The 19,383-nt window shown below is 33.8% G+C and overlaps 1 protein-coding gene across 6 annotated transcripts in view; it reads right to left on the reverse strand.

The window, feature by feature from the left end:
- The window catches only part of CCDC88A (coiled-coil domain containing 88A), a 132,630-nt gene that overhangs the window by 34,538 nt on the left and 78,709 nt on the right, over positions 1–19,383 (reverse strand). For all 6 annotated transcript variants that reach the window (XM_072742093.1, XM_072742092.1, XM_072742091.1 and 3 more), the window contains exons 13-17: positions 17,453–17,637; positions 10,671–10,808; positions 8,427–9,497; positions 6,715–6,842; positions 3,372–3,513 (exon numbers count right to left, since the gene is read on the reverse strand). In XM_072742093.1, the coding sequence (XP_072598194.1) occupies positions 3,372–3,513; positions 6,715–6,842; positions 8,427–9,497; positions 10,671–10,808; positions 17,453–17,637 (1,664 nt within the window). The remainder of the gene's footprint in view (positions 1–3,371; positions 3,514–6,714; positions 6,843–8,426; positions 9,498–10,670; positions 10,809–17,452; positions 17,638–19,383) is intronic.

Consider the following 19,383-nt stretch of genomic DNA (forward strand, 5'->3'; position numbering starts at 1 on the left):
TGATCACAATTTATGCTTTGTAAACTGCAAATCCTTCGCTCTTAGAAAATATTAAATATACTCTGCTTATGTGCCATATTACTCTAGTAATATATTCTGTAATTTCAGATCCTGTTGTTTATGATGAAATATAACTTAAGAATCAATTAAGTGGACATAGACATGTTGCTAAATATTAACCATTATTTTTTGACCTATCAATAGCTGGACTTAGAGAATTCAGAGATCTCCATGTAAAGGACAAATGAAGATTTGACATATGGAATGATTCCTTCTAAAAAGATACCGGAAGTTGAAGAAGTATCTATGTATGTCTGCCCTTTTAAGAAGGACATGTTGCCCAGAATGAGCTATAGTAACAGATAAATTGATGACTTCTTTAGTCAGATCCTAATCCACATATAATTACTGTAACTTATTTTATAAAAAGTGAGCAATCCAAGGATTTACCTTATACAAGGTTTTCTGGTGTGATTACAACCAAATCCTACTTTATGAGAGTCAACTCAAAACTAACAACTTGGTCATCTTACATTATCAAAATTACTGATTAACTTAATACACTCTTCAAATTAAGCTATTATTATACTTGAATCATTAGTTTACCCTAGGATATATTTATCATAAATCTCCAAATTAAAACTCAAACTTTATATTAAGGCAAAATGTCTAAGATAATTCAACATCTAAAGCAAATGTTAAGAAAGCCTATGACTCAACAATAAATTCTGCTAGTACCGAATTAGAAAATGACATGAGACTCAAGAAAAAAGAAGCCCAAACCGATTTAAAGCCTGGCTGAGTGATCTAATCGGTGTTCTGGGATCCTAATTTTCCAGTTTTTTTGTTTTGTTTTTTTTTGATATCCTAATAAGAGATGATGAGTGACATAATTTCTAGTCTCCTACTTTACATTAATTTCTCATGGGATCTTTCCTCTAGGCTTACAAAACCTATAGACATATGTCATTATTAAGAAGGGGAGCTCAGAATAAAACTCAAAGCTTATTTTTAGCTCTTTGTTCTTACAACTAAGTTTCAAAAATGGTTCCATTATTTATGTATCCTTAATCAGAATCTCTAATTTATGTTCACATAAAAAATGACATATTTTCCATGGAGGTTTCTTAGAGACAGCATATATGTGGGTCTTGCCTTTTAATCTAATTCAGTAATCTCAGCCTTTCAACTGAGATGTTTAGACCTTTTATATATTTTTTAATGATTTTATTTATTTATTAATGAGAGACGGGGCAGGGGGAGGGAGGGAGAGAGAGGGAGGGAGAGAGAGAGAGAGAGAGAGAGAGAGGCCAAGACACAGGCAGAGGGAGAAGTCAGGCTCCATGCAGGGAGCCCAATGCAGGACTCGATCCCGGGACCCCAGGATCATGCCCTGGGCCGAAGGCAGGAGCTAAACCGCTGAGCCACCCATGGATCCCTTAGACTTTTTATATTTAATGTGATTATTGATCTGGTTTGTTTTAAAACCGTCACTTTGCTATATGTCCAATCTGTACTTTGTTCCTTGTTACTTTCCTTTTTTTTTCCCGTATTTTTTATAATTCTACTTTATATCCTTTGCTGGCATATTAGCTATACCTTTTTTGTCACATTATTAAAGCAATTACTTCAGGCCTTCAATTCATAATTAACTTTCATAGTCTTCAAGTGATATACTTCTTCACATACAGTATTAAAAGTTAGCACAGTCTAATTTTAGCCTTATGGCAGCCTAATTTCTTGTTTATGGCAGGTAGCTAGTCCAATAGCCATGCCAAAATGGCTGGAAGTGGGAAACTGATGAAATTTTAAATCTCTGCCCCCCTAGACTTGAAATGCATATATACCAACCATACGCAAAATGGCTGAAAAGCTTCATGAAGGTGACTTTCTTTGCAACCTAGATACTGCAGATTAATTAAATCTAGCACCAAATTTTACTTTATTTTTTGATAATCCTTTATGTTAACTAAGCAAAATTCTGGAATTCCTTCTGTAATAATATGTTTCATCGTACAAATACCAAAAATGTGATGTGGGCAAATGGGGAACAAAACATTTTTCTTTATTCTGCACAAGAAATTCATCTTTGGTAACTGCGTCCTTAGAAACCTGAAAAAAATGGAATGTTCTGTGTTACCAGGCAAGATTGAGAAAAATAACCTGACTGGTAAATTATATTTGGACTGCAAGAACTATGAATACTTAGTAGAAAGCCATATATTTAAACTTCTGTAAGTGTGGCAACTCTTAAAACTGGTATATCCATTGTGGAGATCTTATATTTATGCCTTCAGAGTTTTTGCAAGAGATAATGACTACTATCAAGTATTAAGGCTCAAAGACAAGGCAGCTCCTGCACACTCAATGTGAATTTCATTTTCTTGCGCTTGAACTGTCATCTGGTGGGAATATGACTTTCAGACAACTATAAGATCCCCATGACAGTGCCCTGCTAGTACTTGTATTTCCAACAGTGTTCTGAATCAAATAGTTCTAAATGTGGCCCACAGTAATTTGTCAATCTGAATGTTCAGTTGATTGTAAAACCACTCCTGGTGGTACTACAGAGATGATAAAATGGAAAAAACACCAGAATATGTTTCTACCTATCTAACCTTAGGGAACAGGCAAGCACCTTTGATTTCAATTTATTTATGTAAGGGAAAACAGACAGTCCTGCCTTGCTTATTTCATAGAATAATTCCAAATATCACAAGAAAGAGAATCTAGGAGAAAATCTCAAATTTATGAGATCAAGTTCTTTCATGTACCACACATACTATTTACCTCTACTTGGCATCCTCATACACACATCTTTGCCTATTAAACTTTTAGCTGGATTTTTAACAGGAAAAGTGAAGTATCAGAGTGAAGTGTCAATATCACATTGGGAGCTTTTCTAAATAGAATAAGATTGCCTCTTCCCCATCCCACTCCCACAATACTGGTATGTCTCTAACTACATGGGGGACATATGCAAATGAAATAGAATTGAATAAATTACAGCGCATAAACATGTCATAAATTAATGACCAAGATCTATTACTCTCAGATTTAAGAAAATGGATGAAATAGAATATTAATTATGTTGCTTTTATGTTTTCTTACTTTACACTTTTCTGTCCAAATATTTGACAATTAAAAATCTTCCCCCTTTTTTTTTCTTTTAAAGATTTTATTTATTTATTCATGAGAGACACAGAGAGAGACAGGCAGAGATACAGGCAGAGGGAGAAGCAGGCTCCATGCAAGGAGCCCAATGTGGTACTCAATCCCAGGTCTCCAGGATCATCACATCCTGGGCTGAAGGTGGCGCTAAACCGCTGAGCCACCCAGGCTGCCCTTAAAATTCTAAGGAAGTCACTTACTGTTTTAAGTTCTTGACGCAACTGCTGGTTATAATTTGTGGATTCTTCTAATCGAGCTTCTAAAGCAGCAATTTTTTCTTCTTTTATTTCAAGGGACTTCTTTAGAGTGGATTCTAATTTTGATTCCAAAAGTTTGTACCTACTATCCAAGTACAAAAATAACACAGTTCATCACTGGAGGTCTGAAAATTATTTTAAAGATCATTATGACCACAGACACCGATGCCATAAGGAGATCTTATGAAAGAGTCTTTTTTTTAAAGAGGCAAATTAAATGATCCTATCACCCCTCTCCCCTCTTTAAACTATTCTTGGTCATAAAAAACAAAAATCACTGGTGAACAGAGCTCTACATTATAGCCTAGGCTGTCAAAGCGAAAAAATTAAACCAGGCATCTGGAAGATATAAGTCCTCAAATATTCTTTTTAATTTTATAAGGATAGAATCTATAAGAAAAGGAAGTAGATAGGCTATATTATTATTTATGATATTAATGTGTTAAAATATTTATGCAAGGACATAAATATAGTTAAGCTTAAAACTCAGTGAAGATTTTATCTTCAAGGCACAGAGTGTTTGAAGAATATTTTAGAAAGGAAATTATATACTAAAGACACAGGATACTGGTAACAAGAGTAGAAAGGGGCAGATGTGAATGCCAATATTTTAGTTATCTTTTTGAATGGTGGGTTCATAAATAATATTATTTGTAATTAAACATTTTTTACAAAAAGGAGAGTGCATGAATACAGTTTGAGAGTCAATCACAAACTAGGGATTATGATTAATTCTTATATGTGAGAACCTTAATGACTAAACCAAATAAAAGCTTAAAGTACATTTCTGAGAAATGTTATCGCATTCTGCCTTTTACTGTAATTAATTTGTATATACATATATTTTCTGCTCAATCAGTATTTAAGTTCATTGAGAATAGAAAACAAATCTCACTCATTTTGGTACTGTGGCTTGAGTAAATAGATATTTTTAAAGCATTTAAGTGAATCTAACTTTGGATATGTTGAATGTGACGCCTGAGTTGGTTCTAGACTAGATAGAAATGTCTACTAAGTAGAGAATAATGTGGCTATCAGGTAAGATGATGGATGGCAATGCACAGCATTCAGAATAAATGATTAAGAGGCCTAAGAATATAATCCTAAGGAAACTATATTAAAAGAGAAGACACAGGAAAAGAGCTGTTAAAAGAGAAAGACAAGAGTGACTGCTTAGCACTCTGTCTCTAACTCTACCACCAAATTTACTTCATTGCATTTTATCTACTCATTTATGCAAAACCACAATTTAGACTATCTATTCCTTGAGGGCAAGAATATCTTAATTGTATCTTAAAAGGGTCAGAGAAAATGACATCAATGAGAAAGATGAAAAGGTCAAACTAATGATTAGGGACACCATCTGAAATTGGAGGTAAAGACAGATGGAGATATACTTAAATTCCAAGATGGAGGAAATGGAATTTACTTCTGTGAGCTTTTCTTTGTGACACTAAGGCTAACTTAATGGTTGAGAAAAAAGCTGCTTTAGTGGCCTAAGACAGTTCTTTTCCTGATCTACCAAATTTGATCATGGTCTCAATTCCATTTCTTAAAAATTTTTTAGTTCATATATACCCTAAGTTCCATTTCAAATGCTTTCATTATGCACATAAATGTGTAGATTAATGAATGCATCACATCTTGCCTAGATTATTTCAATAGCTTCCTAACTGGTCTCTGTGCCTCCAATCTGCCCTTTTTCTTTTCTTTTTTTTAAGATTTATTTATTTGAAGGGGGGGAAGGAGGGGTAGAGGAAGAGAGAATCTCAAGCAGTCAAGCAGACTCGCCACTGAGCTTGGAACCAGACCCAGGGCTCAGATCATGACTTGAGCCAAAATCAAGAGTCAGATGGTTACCTGGCTGAGCTACCCAGGCACCCTGCCCTTTTTCTGATCCAGCTTTCATGTTATTCTAGGAATTACTCAGCACATCTTTGTGCTTTATTTCCACAGAATGTCCTTCACTATTTCCACCTTGCAAATTTCAGTCATTCCTTAAGGTTCAACTGAATGAAGCATTATCATTCCTTTGATGCTTGATGATCAGCAGATGATAAGAGCTCAATTAACAATGACAAGTTGTTTAAATTAAGGCTTGGGAAGAGGAATCATACAATATGAAGGACCCATCTACAGCTGTGTTCTAAAAGGGTCAGTTAGGGTAGCTAATGGTATACTAGTCTTCCCTCCTTCTACTAAAGGTCTTACATAGGACAGGTAATAAATCTGTGTGAATAAAGAAATGATGTATATTTAGTGACTATATTAAGATGTAGTCAACTAAATTGGCCCTTAACTATCTATTTAACTAAAAAAAAAGTTTCCCATGAAATAGCTGTATGATTAACCCAATTATGGGTACGTGAATTCATTTCCAGAATGAATGCCTCAAGTTACTTCTATTTATTATTAGAGAACTAATCTTTGAGTATCAATCTATTCTTAACTTTGAATATTTTTAAAATAACATAAACACAGCCCATATAATCAGCATTAATTTTCCTATATATATTTAATATAGAACATAAATAATAGAACATTAATAGTGGGTAGATAACAAGATATAAATTATATTACAAAAATTCTAATGAATTAATGTCTAGTTTACACAAAACAATATTTTTAACAATACATACTTCCAGTCTAGCTGGAATCACATGGCTGACTGGATGCTAAACAGTCGACTACTTGAAAATCTGTCTGATAGACTATAAATTACCATAAGAAAATAAAAATTTTTAAGTTTGTATTGATCATTCTCAACATTAAAGGGTATATAATTTTTTCTTCTGTTTGTCAAGCCTTATTTTCCAATTATTTTTATACCTTAACTATCTCAGTATATTTTCCTTTATATATTTCCTCAGTGTATTTCTCCACCTCTCTTTAAGTCCACTTTTAGCACACAAAATAAATGAAAGAACTGAGGCATTTAATCACATGATTCAAATAAAAACTATATTTTGAGAGAGAGGGGTTTGTTTGTTGATAGTGTCTCATTCTATTTTCATTCGTAATTATAGCCTCTGGTCTTCTGCTACCTGGGTGGCATCCTGTTTTCCCATTGTGTAACTATTTATGGTAACATTTTAGCATTTTTCTCTTATATCAATATTAGGTTTTATTAATCAGAATTTTTACTTTTTTTTCTTATAGAACTTCTATAAGAAGAAAGGAACCAGAAACAGGGTGAAATACATATTCTGTAGGTAGTACAGGAAACAATGTTTGAGCAAAAAAATAACAATAATTTCAACTGTTGCCAAAGAAACTTAATACTCACCTGTCATCAGTACTTTGCTCATCATGTAAGAGTCGCTCTTTATTTAACCCTATCTTCTCCAGCTCATGAGTTAATTTTTCAAGATCATTATTCATTTGTTGAGTTTTCAGTTTCTCACTCACCAAATCCTTATTTTAAAAGGAATGCAAAACTCATGTAAATGTCATGATCATGAACATCTAAGAAATTCAGCCAAGACTATAACTACCACTATCCAGGAATACAAATAATTCAAACCAGGAAGAACAGAAATGTTGTTGAATTTTTCCTTCATCAACAAGAAGTAGTTAAGCAACAAAACAACCCTAGTTCAAACAAAATGGTTTTCCTTTTTTTTTTTTGTCTAGTATTTATTGTAACTTTCTGTGTTAAAAACTAAAAGGAAAAACTCTTGTGAACACTTTGTTTGAAAACTGAGAAAAACAATACATATCCATTAACTTTTTAATAATGAACTAGGGGGGGATCCCTGGGTGGCGCAGCGGTTTAGCGTCTGCCTTTGGCCCAGGGCGCGATCCTGGAGACCCGGGATCGAATCCCATGTCGGGCTCCCGGTGCATGGAGCCTGCTTCTCCCTCTGCCTATGTCTCTGCCTCTCTCTCTCTCTGTGACTATCATAAATAAATTTAAAAAAAAATTTAATAATGAACTAGGTCTTTTAGTGCATATTTTTTCCTATGAAAATATGATGAATGCAACACCCTTCTTCCACCACAAGCATCCCTCTGCCAATGGAAGAGACCTATACTGATCTGAAAAAACGGGACATCCCTAGAAGTTCAGACACAGGGAACCTGCCGTTCATGTCTGTAGGACTGTACAACAGAGAAAAAACCGAAAAGCTAGTAATTAGGTCTCCCTCAATACCTCTTTAGCAGAAATCCAAACTTCCCAATATGACTTTCTGCCAGAATGCTAAGAAACTTTTTAACTGAACTTGAAAAGTTACCATATATTGTATAGCTTAGGGATAGCAAAAAAGAGCCAAGCATGCTATCTTCCGATCTACACCATGTTTCATAGGACCTACTGCCAACTACTCCTGAAAGTTTCGCAACTCTTCTCAACACACAGATCCAAACAACTACCAATTGTTCAGTGTTGACTCTTAAGAGCAACCTGATTTGCATTCTCAGGCTTAGAGGTCCAAATTCATTTTGGAGTCTGAAACATCTGGATTTGAATCCAGAAATCAAATTTTATCATTTATTAGCTATGTGATCCTGAGTAAGTTACTTAATGTTTCTAATGCTTTCTAATCTAATGGAGATAGTATCTATAGATGATTAGTTGTAAAAATTATAGAAATATACATAAATAGAACTTATGAAGCCCTTAGCCCAGTACTTGGCACACAGGTAGCATTCAATAGGTAGTAACTGTCATGCTTCCTATTATACTTTAACATTTAGTAACAGTCTTACTCAAATATTTTAGTATTATTTTGAAACAAAATATAAAATTGCAATGTAATAAGTGATATACCACATGGAAATCTTATTACTACAATATCTTAAAAAATAAAATTTACATGTACTTTTTGGTCTAACAAAAGTAGGAAACTAGAAACTGCTTCTAGTTCTAATTCCAAATTTTGACTTTGAACCATAAACAAATGATGCAAATTTCTGATGCGTTCCAATAAAACCTAACAAAGCCTTAAGTTAAAAATATAAAAAATATTTGCCTTAAATTTAGGTAAATGTATTTACCTCTCGTAATGTAACCAAAGTTTTTATATCAATAGTTGCTCTTTTCACAAGCTCCTTATTTTCTTTCTCTAATTCTTTCAGACGAACGCAGGATTCTTTATAAATACTTATCTCTTTGAAAAGAGTTTTGTTTTCTTTTTCTAAATTTCCAATTTTCACATTATTTTCTTCTAAAGTGGTATCTTTTATTTCTGCTTGTTGTCGGAGTCTTTTATTTTCCTTCTCCAGTTGTTTCTTATCCTTTTCCAGTTGAGAAGTCTCTTGCTCTAATGACTTATTTTCTTTTTCTAGCTGTTCTAGTCTTTTGCTAGATATCTTTAACTCTTCTAGGTTTTTCTGCAATGTTTGATTTTCCACCTCTAAATCTTGTAGTTCACTCTCTAACTGTTGAATCTTTTTATTGCTGTTTTCTAAAGCTTTCTGTAGCCTTTGATTTTCTGTATCTAAACCCTGGTAACTAACTTCTAAGCGTTCTGTCTTCTTGAAAGATGCTTTCATGAGTTCCAAACCCTTCTTAAGTTGCTCTTTTTCACTTTCCAGTTCTTTATTTTCTAGTTGTAGCTGAGCCATTTTCATACTTGCACACTTCAAAGATTCCACATTCCTTCGCAGTTCTAAGTTTTCCTCATCTAGTTGGGAATTCTCTTTTTCTAGGGATTCTAGCTGAAAAGTAAGGTTTTTAAAACCATCCAATGTTTTTTTTAATTTCCTATTTTCTCTTTCTAATTCTGAATTCTCTTGTTCTAAGGCCTCAATTTTTTCACATGTAATTTTTAAATTAGTTATCTTTTTCTGTAACAATTCATTTTCTTTCTCAAGATGATGTAACTCATTTTCAAGTTCTTCTGCTCGTTCTCCTTTTTCTTTATAATGTTCCAATTCTTTTCTAATTTGTCTTTTTTCAAACTCAATCTTGCTTAACTTGCTGCTTGTTTCTTTAATAGATTCATGGAGAATTTTATTTTCTTTTTCAATATCTTTCACCCTTGCTTCAGCACTTATTTGGGAGCGCTGTCTTAAGGAAGACACGGTTTGATTGAGATGTTCATTTTCCTGTTCCAATATTTTAATCTAATCACAAAACAAAGGAGAAAATTAGAACCTTAATTGAGCATAAACTAAATATTTTAAATTACAGGGATTTTCCTTTCTAAAAACTAATAGGGAAATAAAATAAATTAATTCTGATAAATATATAATGAAAGACCACTATGTACATGTACTGCTAGGTGACTAAAGTTCTATCTTTAGGAAATTCATAATGTAAAGAAATGGTAAGGGGAGATGTAATCAGTGATCTTCAGATTACATATAGTTACATGCTTCAAATTCAAATAAGAATACAGGTGAAATGTACATACATATCTCTTTATGAATATAAGCTTTAATTTCTTTAAATTTTGCAATGCATATACACAGTGGGTTCTCAATAAATATCACTCTATTTTATATATATGTGTTTTATATATATACATATATATATATATATATATATATATATATACACATACATATATACACATATACATACACACACACACACACACATATATATATGTCTTTTCATTCCCCTAAGAATTCTAACTTGGAAACATCTTCTGGTACACTTGAAAACTAATCCATCCAATTTATAGCATGGCCTAATTTTGTGGTTCTCAAAGGTCAGTGCTAAATAATCCTGAGAACCTTGTAAAAATACAGATTCATGTTTATAGCTCAATAGAAACCTATATTCTTATAGATAGCCTGAGAAGTATACTTGGATAATATGAAATAAATCACTTTACTTCTAAAAAAGTAACAAACTTTAAAAAAGAAACACTGGAAAGCAAATGAGAATGCATTCTAGAGGTTGCTGCCACCACATCCCCTCTTTGGTATGGCTGGAGTACAGCTGCAATCTTCCGCAACTCCTCTCAAGAACTTTATAATCTTCAGTCCTATACACAGACATTTGAAAGCACAGGTACTGCAAAATTTTATACCAGATAATTATTAAGCATTCTGGCCATTTAAAAAATTCTAAGCTTTCCCTTCAACTTTCCTAAAATACATATGACAGAAAGTGAAATAAAGCTATAGTTACTCTAAAAAGTAAACAATTCTAAAACATTTCCCTTTCAAGTCATAGGAACATTTTTGTTTGCCTAAACTTCAAAATAATTTTTGTTGATGCATTTTTTTTGTTGTTGTTGTTTTGTTGATGCATTTTAAAGTATATTGCTTAATAGGAAATTTATGAACCTGTCTCTCTGAATTTTCTCTAAGTGTTTCAATTGTTTTTTCAAGCTGAGCTTTCTCCTTCATTAGATCCTTGCTTAAATTCTGACAATTCTGAAGACTTTGCTTTTCTTGAATAATCTCATTTTCAAGAATTTCAACCTAGGGAAAAATTAAATAAAAAAACAATGTATCATTAAATATTTTACAACAGTGGAAACATGTCAAAACAAAAGATAATCTTCGAATAAAAAATTAAACACAGTTTTAATACTCAAATGGTGAAATTTAAGAACTGTGTAGAGAAATTCAAGTAATATTACATGCTAATTTTAGCAGCTGTATAAAATATGCAGACATGATTATCTTTCTTAACATGTGCATCTTTGAAGGATACATTTCTACCTCTAAATACAAAGATAAATAAAAATGAATATATGACAATTATGTGGTAAAAGAAAACTGTACAAATCTTACTTAAAGACTCTTTGAAGAGATTTATAAAGTAGAATTTTAATTGCAGTCTAGTAATCTCAGCAAAGAAGGAAGAGAATATAAAAAGCATGAATGAAAGATGAGAAACAGTATGTTTAATGAGGAAACAAAGGTATTAGGTTTAAAATAAAAAGGAAAGAGGGAGAAAAAAAGGCTGACTTCCAGCAAATGTTTACAGTCTAGGTTTAAATTTCTTTTCAATTACACAGTTTAAAGATAAAACTAAACCAAAGAGTTGGTTCTTTGAAAGAATTAATAAAATAGATAAACCATTAGCCAGCCTTATTAAAAAAAAGACTCAAATTAATAAAATCATGAATGAAAAAGGAGGAAATACAAAAAAAAAGAGAAAGAAATAGAAATGATTTTAAAAACATATTATGAGCAGCTATACACCAATAAATTAGGCAATCTGGAAGAAATGGATGCATTTCTGGAAAACCACAAACTACCAAAAGTGCAACAGGAAGAAATAGAAAACCTGAACAGGTCAATGACCAGGGAGGAAATTAAAGCAGTCATCAAAAACCTCCCAAGATACAAAAGTCCAGGGCCAGATGGCTTCCCAGGGGAATTCTATCAAATGTTTAAAGAAGAAACAATACCTATTCTACTAAAGCTGTTCCGAAAGATAGAAAGGGATGGAGTACTTCCAAACTCTTATGAGGCCAGCATCACCTTAATTCCAAAACCAAAGACCCCACCAAAAAGGAGAATTATAGACAAATATCCCTGATGAACACAGATGCAAAAATTCTCAACAAGATACTTGCCAATAGGATCCAACAATACATTAAGAAGATTATTCACCATGACCAAGTGAAATTTATCCCTGGAATGAAAGGTTGGTTCAACATTCATGAAACAATCGACGTGATAGATTGCATCAGTAAGAGAAAAAACAAGAACCATGTGATCCTCTCAATAAATGCAGATAAAGCATTTGACAAAACACAGCATCCATTCCTGATCAAAACTCTTCAGAATGTAGGGATAGAGGGAACATTCCTCAGCATCTTAAAAGCCATTTATGAAAAGCCCACAGCAAATATCATTCTCAATGGGAAACATGGGAGCCTATCCCCTAAAATCAGGAACACGAGAGGGATGTCCACTCTCACAACTATTATTCAACATATTACTAGAAGTCCTAGCCTCAGCAATCAGACAATAACAAGAAATAAAAGGCATTCAAATTGGCAAAGAAGAAATCAAACTCTCCCTCTTCGCAGATAACACGATACTATACATAGAAAACCCAAAAGAGTGCAGCCCAGGTGGCTCAATAGTTTAGCACCGCCTTCAGCCTAGGGTGTGATCCTGGAGGCCCGGAATCGAGTCCCACGTGAGGCTTCCTGCATAGAGCCTGCTTCTCCTTCTGCCTGTGTCTCTGCCTCTCTCTCTCTCTCTCTCTCTCTCTCTCTCTCTCTCTGTGTGTGTGTGTGTCTCGTGAATAAATAAGTAAAATCTTAAAAAAAAAAAAAAAAGAAAATCCAAAAGACTCCACCCAAGATTGTTAGAACTCATACAGCAATTCAGCAATGTGGCAGGATACAAAAATCAAAGCCCAGAAATCAGTGGCATTTCTATACACAAACAATAAGACTGAAGAAAGAGAAATTAAGGAGTCAATCCCATTTACAATTGCACCCAAAACCATCAGATACCTAGGAATAAACCTAACCAAAGAGGTAGAGGATCTATACCCTAAAAACTACAGAACACTTCTGAAAGAAATTGAGGAAGACACAAAGAGATGGAAAAATATTACATGCTCATGGATTGGAAGAATTAATACTCTGAAAATGTCAATGCTACCCAGGGCAACTTACACATTTAATGCAATCCCTATCAAAATACCATTGACTTTCTTCAGAGTTGGAACAAATAATCTTAAGATTTGTGTAGAACCAGAAAAGACCCTGAATAGTCAGGGAAATTTTATTTATTTTTTATTTATTTTTATTTATTTTTATTTACATTTTTTATTTTTTAGTCAGGGGAATTTTTTTTTTAATTTTTATTTATTTATGATAGTCACAGAGAGAGAAAGAGAGGGAGGCAGAGACATAGGCAGAGGGAGAAGCAGGCTCCATGCACCGGGAGCCTGATGTGGGATTCGATCCTGGGTCTCCAGGATCACGCCCTGGGCCAAAGGCAGGCACCAAACCGCTGCGCCACCCAGGGATCCCTAGTCAGGGGAATTTAAAAAAAGAAAAACAGAACTGGGGGCATCACAATGCTGGATTTCAAGTTGTACTACAAAGCTGCGATCATCAAGACAGTGTGGTACTGGCACAAAAACAGACACACAGATCAATGGAATAGAACAGAGAACCCAGAAATGGGGCCTCAATTCTATGGTCAACTAATATTTAACAAAGCAGGAAAGACTATCCACTGGAAAAAGGACAGTCTCTTCAATAGATGGTGCTGGGAAAACTGGACAGCCTCGTGAAGAATGAAACTAGACCATTCTCTTACACCATACACAAAGATAAACTCAAAATGGATGAAAGATCTAAATGTGAGACAAGAATCCATCAAAATCCTAGAGGAGAACACAGGCAACATCCTTTTTGAACTTGGCCACAGCAACCTCCTACAAGATACATCTATGAAGGCAAGGGAAACAAAAGCAAAAATGAATTATTGGGACTTCATCAAGATAAAAAGCTTCTGCACAGCAAAAGAAACAGTCAACAAAACTAAAAAACAACCTACAGAATGGGAGAAGATATTTGCAAATGACATACCAGATAAAGGGATAGTATCCAAGATCTATAAAGAACTTATTAAACTCAACAGCAAAGAAACAAACAATCCAATCATGAAATGGGCAAAAGACATGAACAGAAATCTCAGAGAGGAAGACATAGACATGGCCAACAAGCACATGAGAAAATGCTCCGCATCACTTGCCATCAGGGAAATACAAATCAAAGCCACAATTAGATACCACCTCACACTAGTGAGAATGGTGAAAATGAACAAGACAGGAAACAAATGTTGGAGAGGATGTGGAGAAAGGGGAACCCTCTTGCACTGTTGGTGGGAATGTGAACTGGTGCAGCCACTCTGGAAAACTGTGTAGAGGTTCCTCAAAGAGTTAAAAATAGAACTGCCCTACGACCCAGCAATTGCACTGCTGGAGATTTACCCAAAGATATAGATGCAGTGAAACACCAGGACACCTGCACCCCAATGTTTATAGCAGCAATGTCCACAATAGTCACACTGTGGAAGAAGACTCGGTGTCCATCGAAAGATGAATGATAAAGAAGATGTGGTCAATATACAAAATGGAATATTAGTCAGCCATTAGAAACAATGAATACCCACCATTTGTTTCAACGTGGGTGGACCTGGAGGGTATTATGCTGAGTGAAATAAGCCAATCGGAAAAGGACAAACATTATATGGTCTCATTCATTTGGGGAATATAAAAGATAGTGAAAGGGATCATAGGGAAAAGGAGAGAATATGAGTGGGAAATATCAGAAAGGGTGACAGAACATGAGAGACTCCTAACTCTGGGAAATGAACAAGGGGTAGTGGAAGGGGAGGTGGGCGGGGGGTTGGGGTGACTGGGTGACGGGCACTGAGGGGGGCACTTGGCGGGATGAGCACTGGGTGTTGTACTATATGTTGGCAAATTGAACTCCAATAAAAAAATACCAATAAATAAATAAATTAATTAATTAATTAATTAATTAAAATAAAATAAAATAAAGATATGATAAAATATGTGGTTATAAAGATAAAATAGCAAATTCCAGTTTAAATTATGCCAAACCACTGATTTTCCATTATACAATATGTTCAAACCAGGTAATAAGAGAAACTAAAGATTTAGCTATATAAAATATTCCATTAAAGTTTAAATATTAATTAAATCCTTATATCAATAGTGAAGAAATCTAAGAATTTTAATAGTAAAGCAAGTAGAATTTTTCTATTTTAATATCAATGGAAGATAACCACATATGCAAAACCATCTTCCAGTAATATCTCAAAAGCATTTAGTCACAAATCTTATCCAGTTACTCAATTCAATGTAAACATGTTCAGGAAGCTTAATTATGAATCCAGTTCTCCCATTAAAGATTGAAATATATGGGTAACAATTATTTAAACTCATTTTTTGTCTTACATCAATAGAATTCAAGTGAAACATTCAGTTTACAAAAGATACCTTTCATACAATGAATTTATAAAAAAAATTGCTAGAATCACTAAAAATTTGTTAGAATTCAAAGCTATCTTCAAAAATCAAATTATAATTTCCAGACTCAATTATAATGACAACCAAAATAAAACTGTTCCAAGTTCTAAATAAGCCATTCCCACCATTATACTAGTGACTGTCAAATGCTTATTAAGATCATTTGGTTAATGGATTAAAGATGATGCAAAAATGTTTTGTTTTGTTTTTACAGAAAGAAAAAGTTTTAAAAGAGTAAAAATCTGGCAAGATAATCAAGGAGTGTATTTGCATTATCTAAGGCAGTGGTTCTCAAGGCACGGTTCCAAAAAAGCAGGAAGACCATCACCTAGGAATTTCTTAGAAATGAGAATTCTTTGCCCCTACCCCATCTACCAAATCAGCAACCTATGTTGTAACAAGTCCTGAGGGTGACTATGATGCATACTACAGGTCAAAATCGACTGGTCTAAAGGTTAGGGAGATTTTCATAACTGAGTCTAGAAACTCAGAATCTAAAGAAAAAACTAGATATGGCCAACTATATATAGAAATAAAAACGAATACATAAGGACATATGTATAAGAACATTTATTACAGTATTGTTCATTGTGCTCAAGACCCAGAAACAAAAGTGAAAGCACATATTGGGGAGCAGATGTGATGGGAGATATTCATGATAAAAATATGATGTATGCTGCCATGATACAATTCTGTTTAACTACAGTATGTGTATGTGTGTATGCAGGAAGATATTCAAAAATAAATTATTTGGTCTGTTACACAGTTTGATTATTTCTGTTAAACCAAAACCTAGTTAAAATTCAAGTTTCATAGTGCCTAAATTGAGGTCCTTAAATATCATTTCCCACTAAAAGGAACAAGGGCTTTCCAGAGAAATGGATGTTTCCAGATCTGGGACAGGAAATGTTTAAGAGAGGCCTATTATGTGAAAAAGCACAGAGGCTTAAAAGAGGTACTAAGACTGTGTTACAGGGATTCAGAAAGCAGCTTAGAGAGGTAGGACATAAGAAAAACAAACGCTAGATTAAAACATTTCAAACATTTTTAAATCCATGAGTTCATAAAGACACTAAAACAAAAAACTCACTCATTAATTATCTCAGAGGATATGAGAGAACCAATTCACTACCAGGAAACTAGTAAATAAAGGGAAAGAATCAAAGGTTCATCCTGCTTTTTCCCTGAGAGTTCCTCAACCTAACAGTTGTTTTTCTAAGCCAATAGTTTTTAAAGAAAGTTTTTCTTACAGAAATATTCTAGCTACCAAATCAATAACAGAATCAGGACTTTGCAACCTCTGTTGAATTAAAGAATCTAAACAAACCTTTTCCATGACAACTAACATGACAAAAAGAAAGACAATGAGATATGTACCTCCTCCTGACTGAAATAGACTCCTTATCAATATTCTTACTAAAAACTCCATTTGAACCTGATTAAGTCTACAGATACAATATGACCTACTGGGAACAAAAGAACTTGTGAAGTGACACAAAAAGGATACAGTGAGCAAAATCTACACTGTGGAAAAACTAGATTAAAAGACTTGGTTTCCTGAACAGAAAAATTACTAGGTAAAAAGAGTAAACCTTACACTAAAAAATACTTAACAGACATGAGTTGATTTAATGGACTGATCTTATTTTAATTCAGATTTGAACAAAATGTAAAAAAAAAAAAAAAAAAAAAAAGGAAATCCCAATACATTTAGAGAAAGTGAAATGCCAACCAAACTAGAAGTGTGATGTCATTATTCTTGTTTTTAAAAAAATTCCTCACTTTTTAGAGATATATATCGAGATATTTATTGGTGAAATGATATCATGTCTAGGATTTACTTCAAAATCATCTAGTGGTTGTGGGGAAAGCACAAAGAGTAAAAAGATTAGCTCTAGTTAATAACTGTTGAGGCCGAATGAGTATAGGCGTTCATTCACTTCACTTTTATGTATGTTTGAAAATTTCCCTAAGTTAAAATAATGAGAGTACATTAAAAACTAGAAAATATATGTTCTATCACAGGGTTATTTATACTTTTACATATATTCTTTAACTTATATAAAACGGTGGAGTCTTTATTTACCTTTTTACTTAGTCTTTGATTTTCTTTTTCAATTTTCAGGATTTTGGAAGCGTTGCCTTCTGCAGAATCCATAGTACTCCGAAGTTCTTCTACAGTTTTTGTTAGAGTCTGGTTTTCCATCTCCAACTTCAGTAACCTACTTGATGTTAACTCATTCACTTCATGGCCCAAGGATTTTTGCGGTGCTATAATGATGAAATACTGTCATTGGTAAAACTACATTTACTCATTATTATTTAAAACAATGAGTGCAAATGCACTATATCACTTGGTCCTAACTTTATAAAAAATTTATAGTTATACAAAGTTAGGCACAGTGAAAAAAACAGATAAAAGAGGGATAAATCTTGAATTTTTAAATGCACCCATAAGCATTCTAGAGGAAAAAAAGTACAAAATTTAGACTAAATGGACTACAGAGTTTCAGTTCTAGTTCCTTGAAAAACTGCTTGACAATGTCTCTTTAACCTCAGTGAATCTTAGGTTACTTGTACAGAATATAGTTATTCTGTGAGTCTCAAGAGTATCCCGTGATTCACATAAGAAGTACAAAGCCTAGGGCAGCCCCGGTGGCTCAGCGGTTTAGTGCCGCCTTCATTCAGCCCAGGGCCTGATCATGGAGACCCAGGATCGAGTCCCACATCGGGCTCCCTGCATGGAGCCTGCTTTTCCCTCTGCCTGTGTCTCTGCCTCTCTCTCTCTCTCTGTCTCTCATGAATAAATAAAATCTTAAAAAAAAAAAGTGTAAAAAAAAAAAAAAAGTACAAAGCCTATCCTATGCCACATTTTCAAAATTAAAGGAAGTCAGTCTAAGGGAAACAAATTCCTAATTTCCTAATCCTGATTCTAAGAAAGGCGACAGTATACACTGGTCACCTTGAAAAGGTCTTTCTCTATTGAAGAATCCCTGCTAAACCTGAATGTAAAAAAGCAACATGTATGCCATTTTGCCAAAAAAATCTTATTTCTAAATAGATTTTAGCATAATTACTTTTTTTAAAGAAAACTCAGTTTCTAGTTCTACATATGATGTAAGCCAAAAAATTATTTTTAATAATCCTATAGAAGATTCATTAAATATTCTGATGATATAAAAATTAGGATTTAAAATGAAATATGGTATCTAGAATTCATCTTGAAACCCGAGATTTCAGGAAGAGAAATGGAGAAGTATGGGAAGGCATTCTAGGTTCGTCTATTTCTGGTATGTTAGAAATTTTCAATCATTAAGTAGAGAAACACACAAATACACACACACATAAAACAAGATATTGCTAACAAGCATATAAGCATATGTTCTTTTCAAAATTAGGTATGGTAAGATATTCCTCAGACTGTAAGTAAAGAAAGCCTCCATTCTTATTTCTAGCTTTTGTTCTAGTTAGCGTACTATTATTCTTTAATTAAAAGCTGGTACAAACAATAGTCACTGACTTTTTAAATTCCATTAGTTGTCTAAGCCTTCTTCAGTAAAACTTTACTTCATGATCTGTAGTCATGCATTTCAATTAAACAAGATTAGACTACAATATTCAAGATAGCTTAGTAATACTTTCAACACTATGACTGCATTTTTTTTTTAAAGATCTTATTTATTTATTTATTCATGAGAGACAGAGAGAGGCAGAGACACAGACAGAGGGAGAAGTAGGCTCTATGCAGGGAGCCTGACGAGGGACTCGATCCTGGATCTCCAGGATCACACCCTGCGCTAAAGGCGGCACTAAACCGCTGAGCCTTCCAGGCTGCCCTCTGACTATATTTCAAAGATGCTTCAGGTTAGACTATAAAGAATTTAAAAGGATGCTTACAACACATTTTTTCAAGTAATCTCTACACGCAATGTGGGGCCCAAGATCAAGAGCTGCATGTCCTACTGACTGAGCCAGCCAGATGCCCCCTTATAACACATTTTTAACAATATGGGAGAC

Source organism: Vulpes vulpes, chromosome 16 (genome assembly GCF_048418805.1).
Source record: "Vulpes vulpes isolate BD-2025 chromosome 16, VulVul3, whole genome shotgun sequence".
NCBI classification, from domain to species: Eukaryota; Metazoa; Chordata; class Mammalia; order Carnivora; family Canidae; genus Vulpes; species Vulpes vulpes.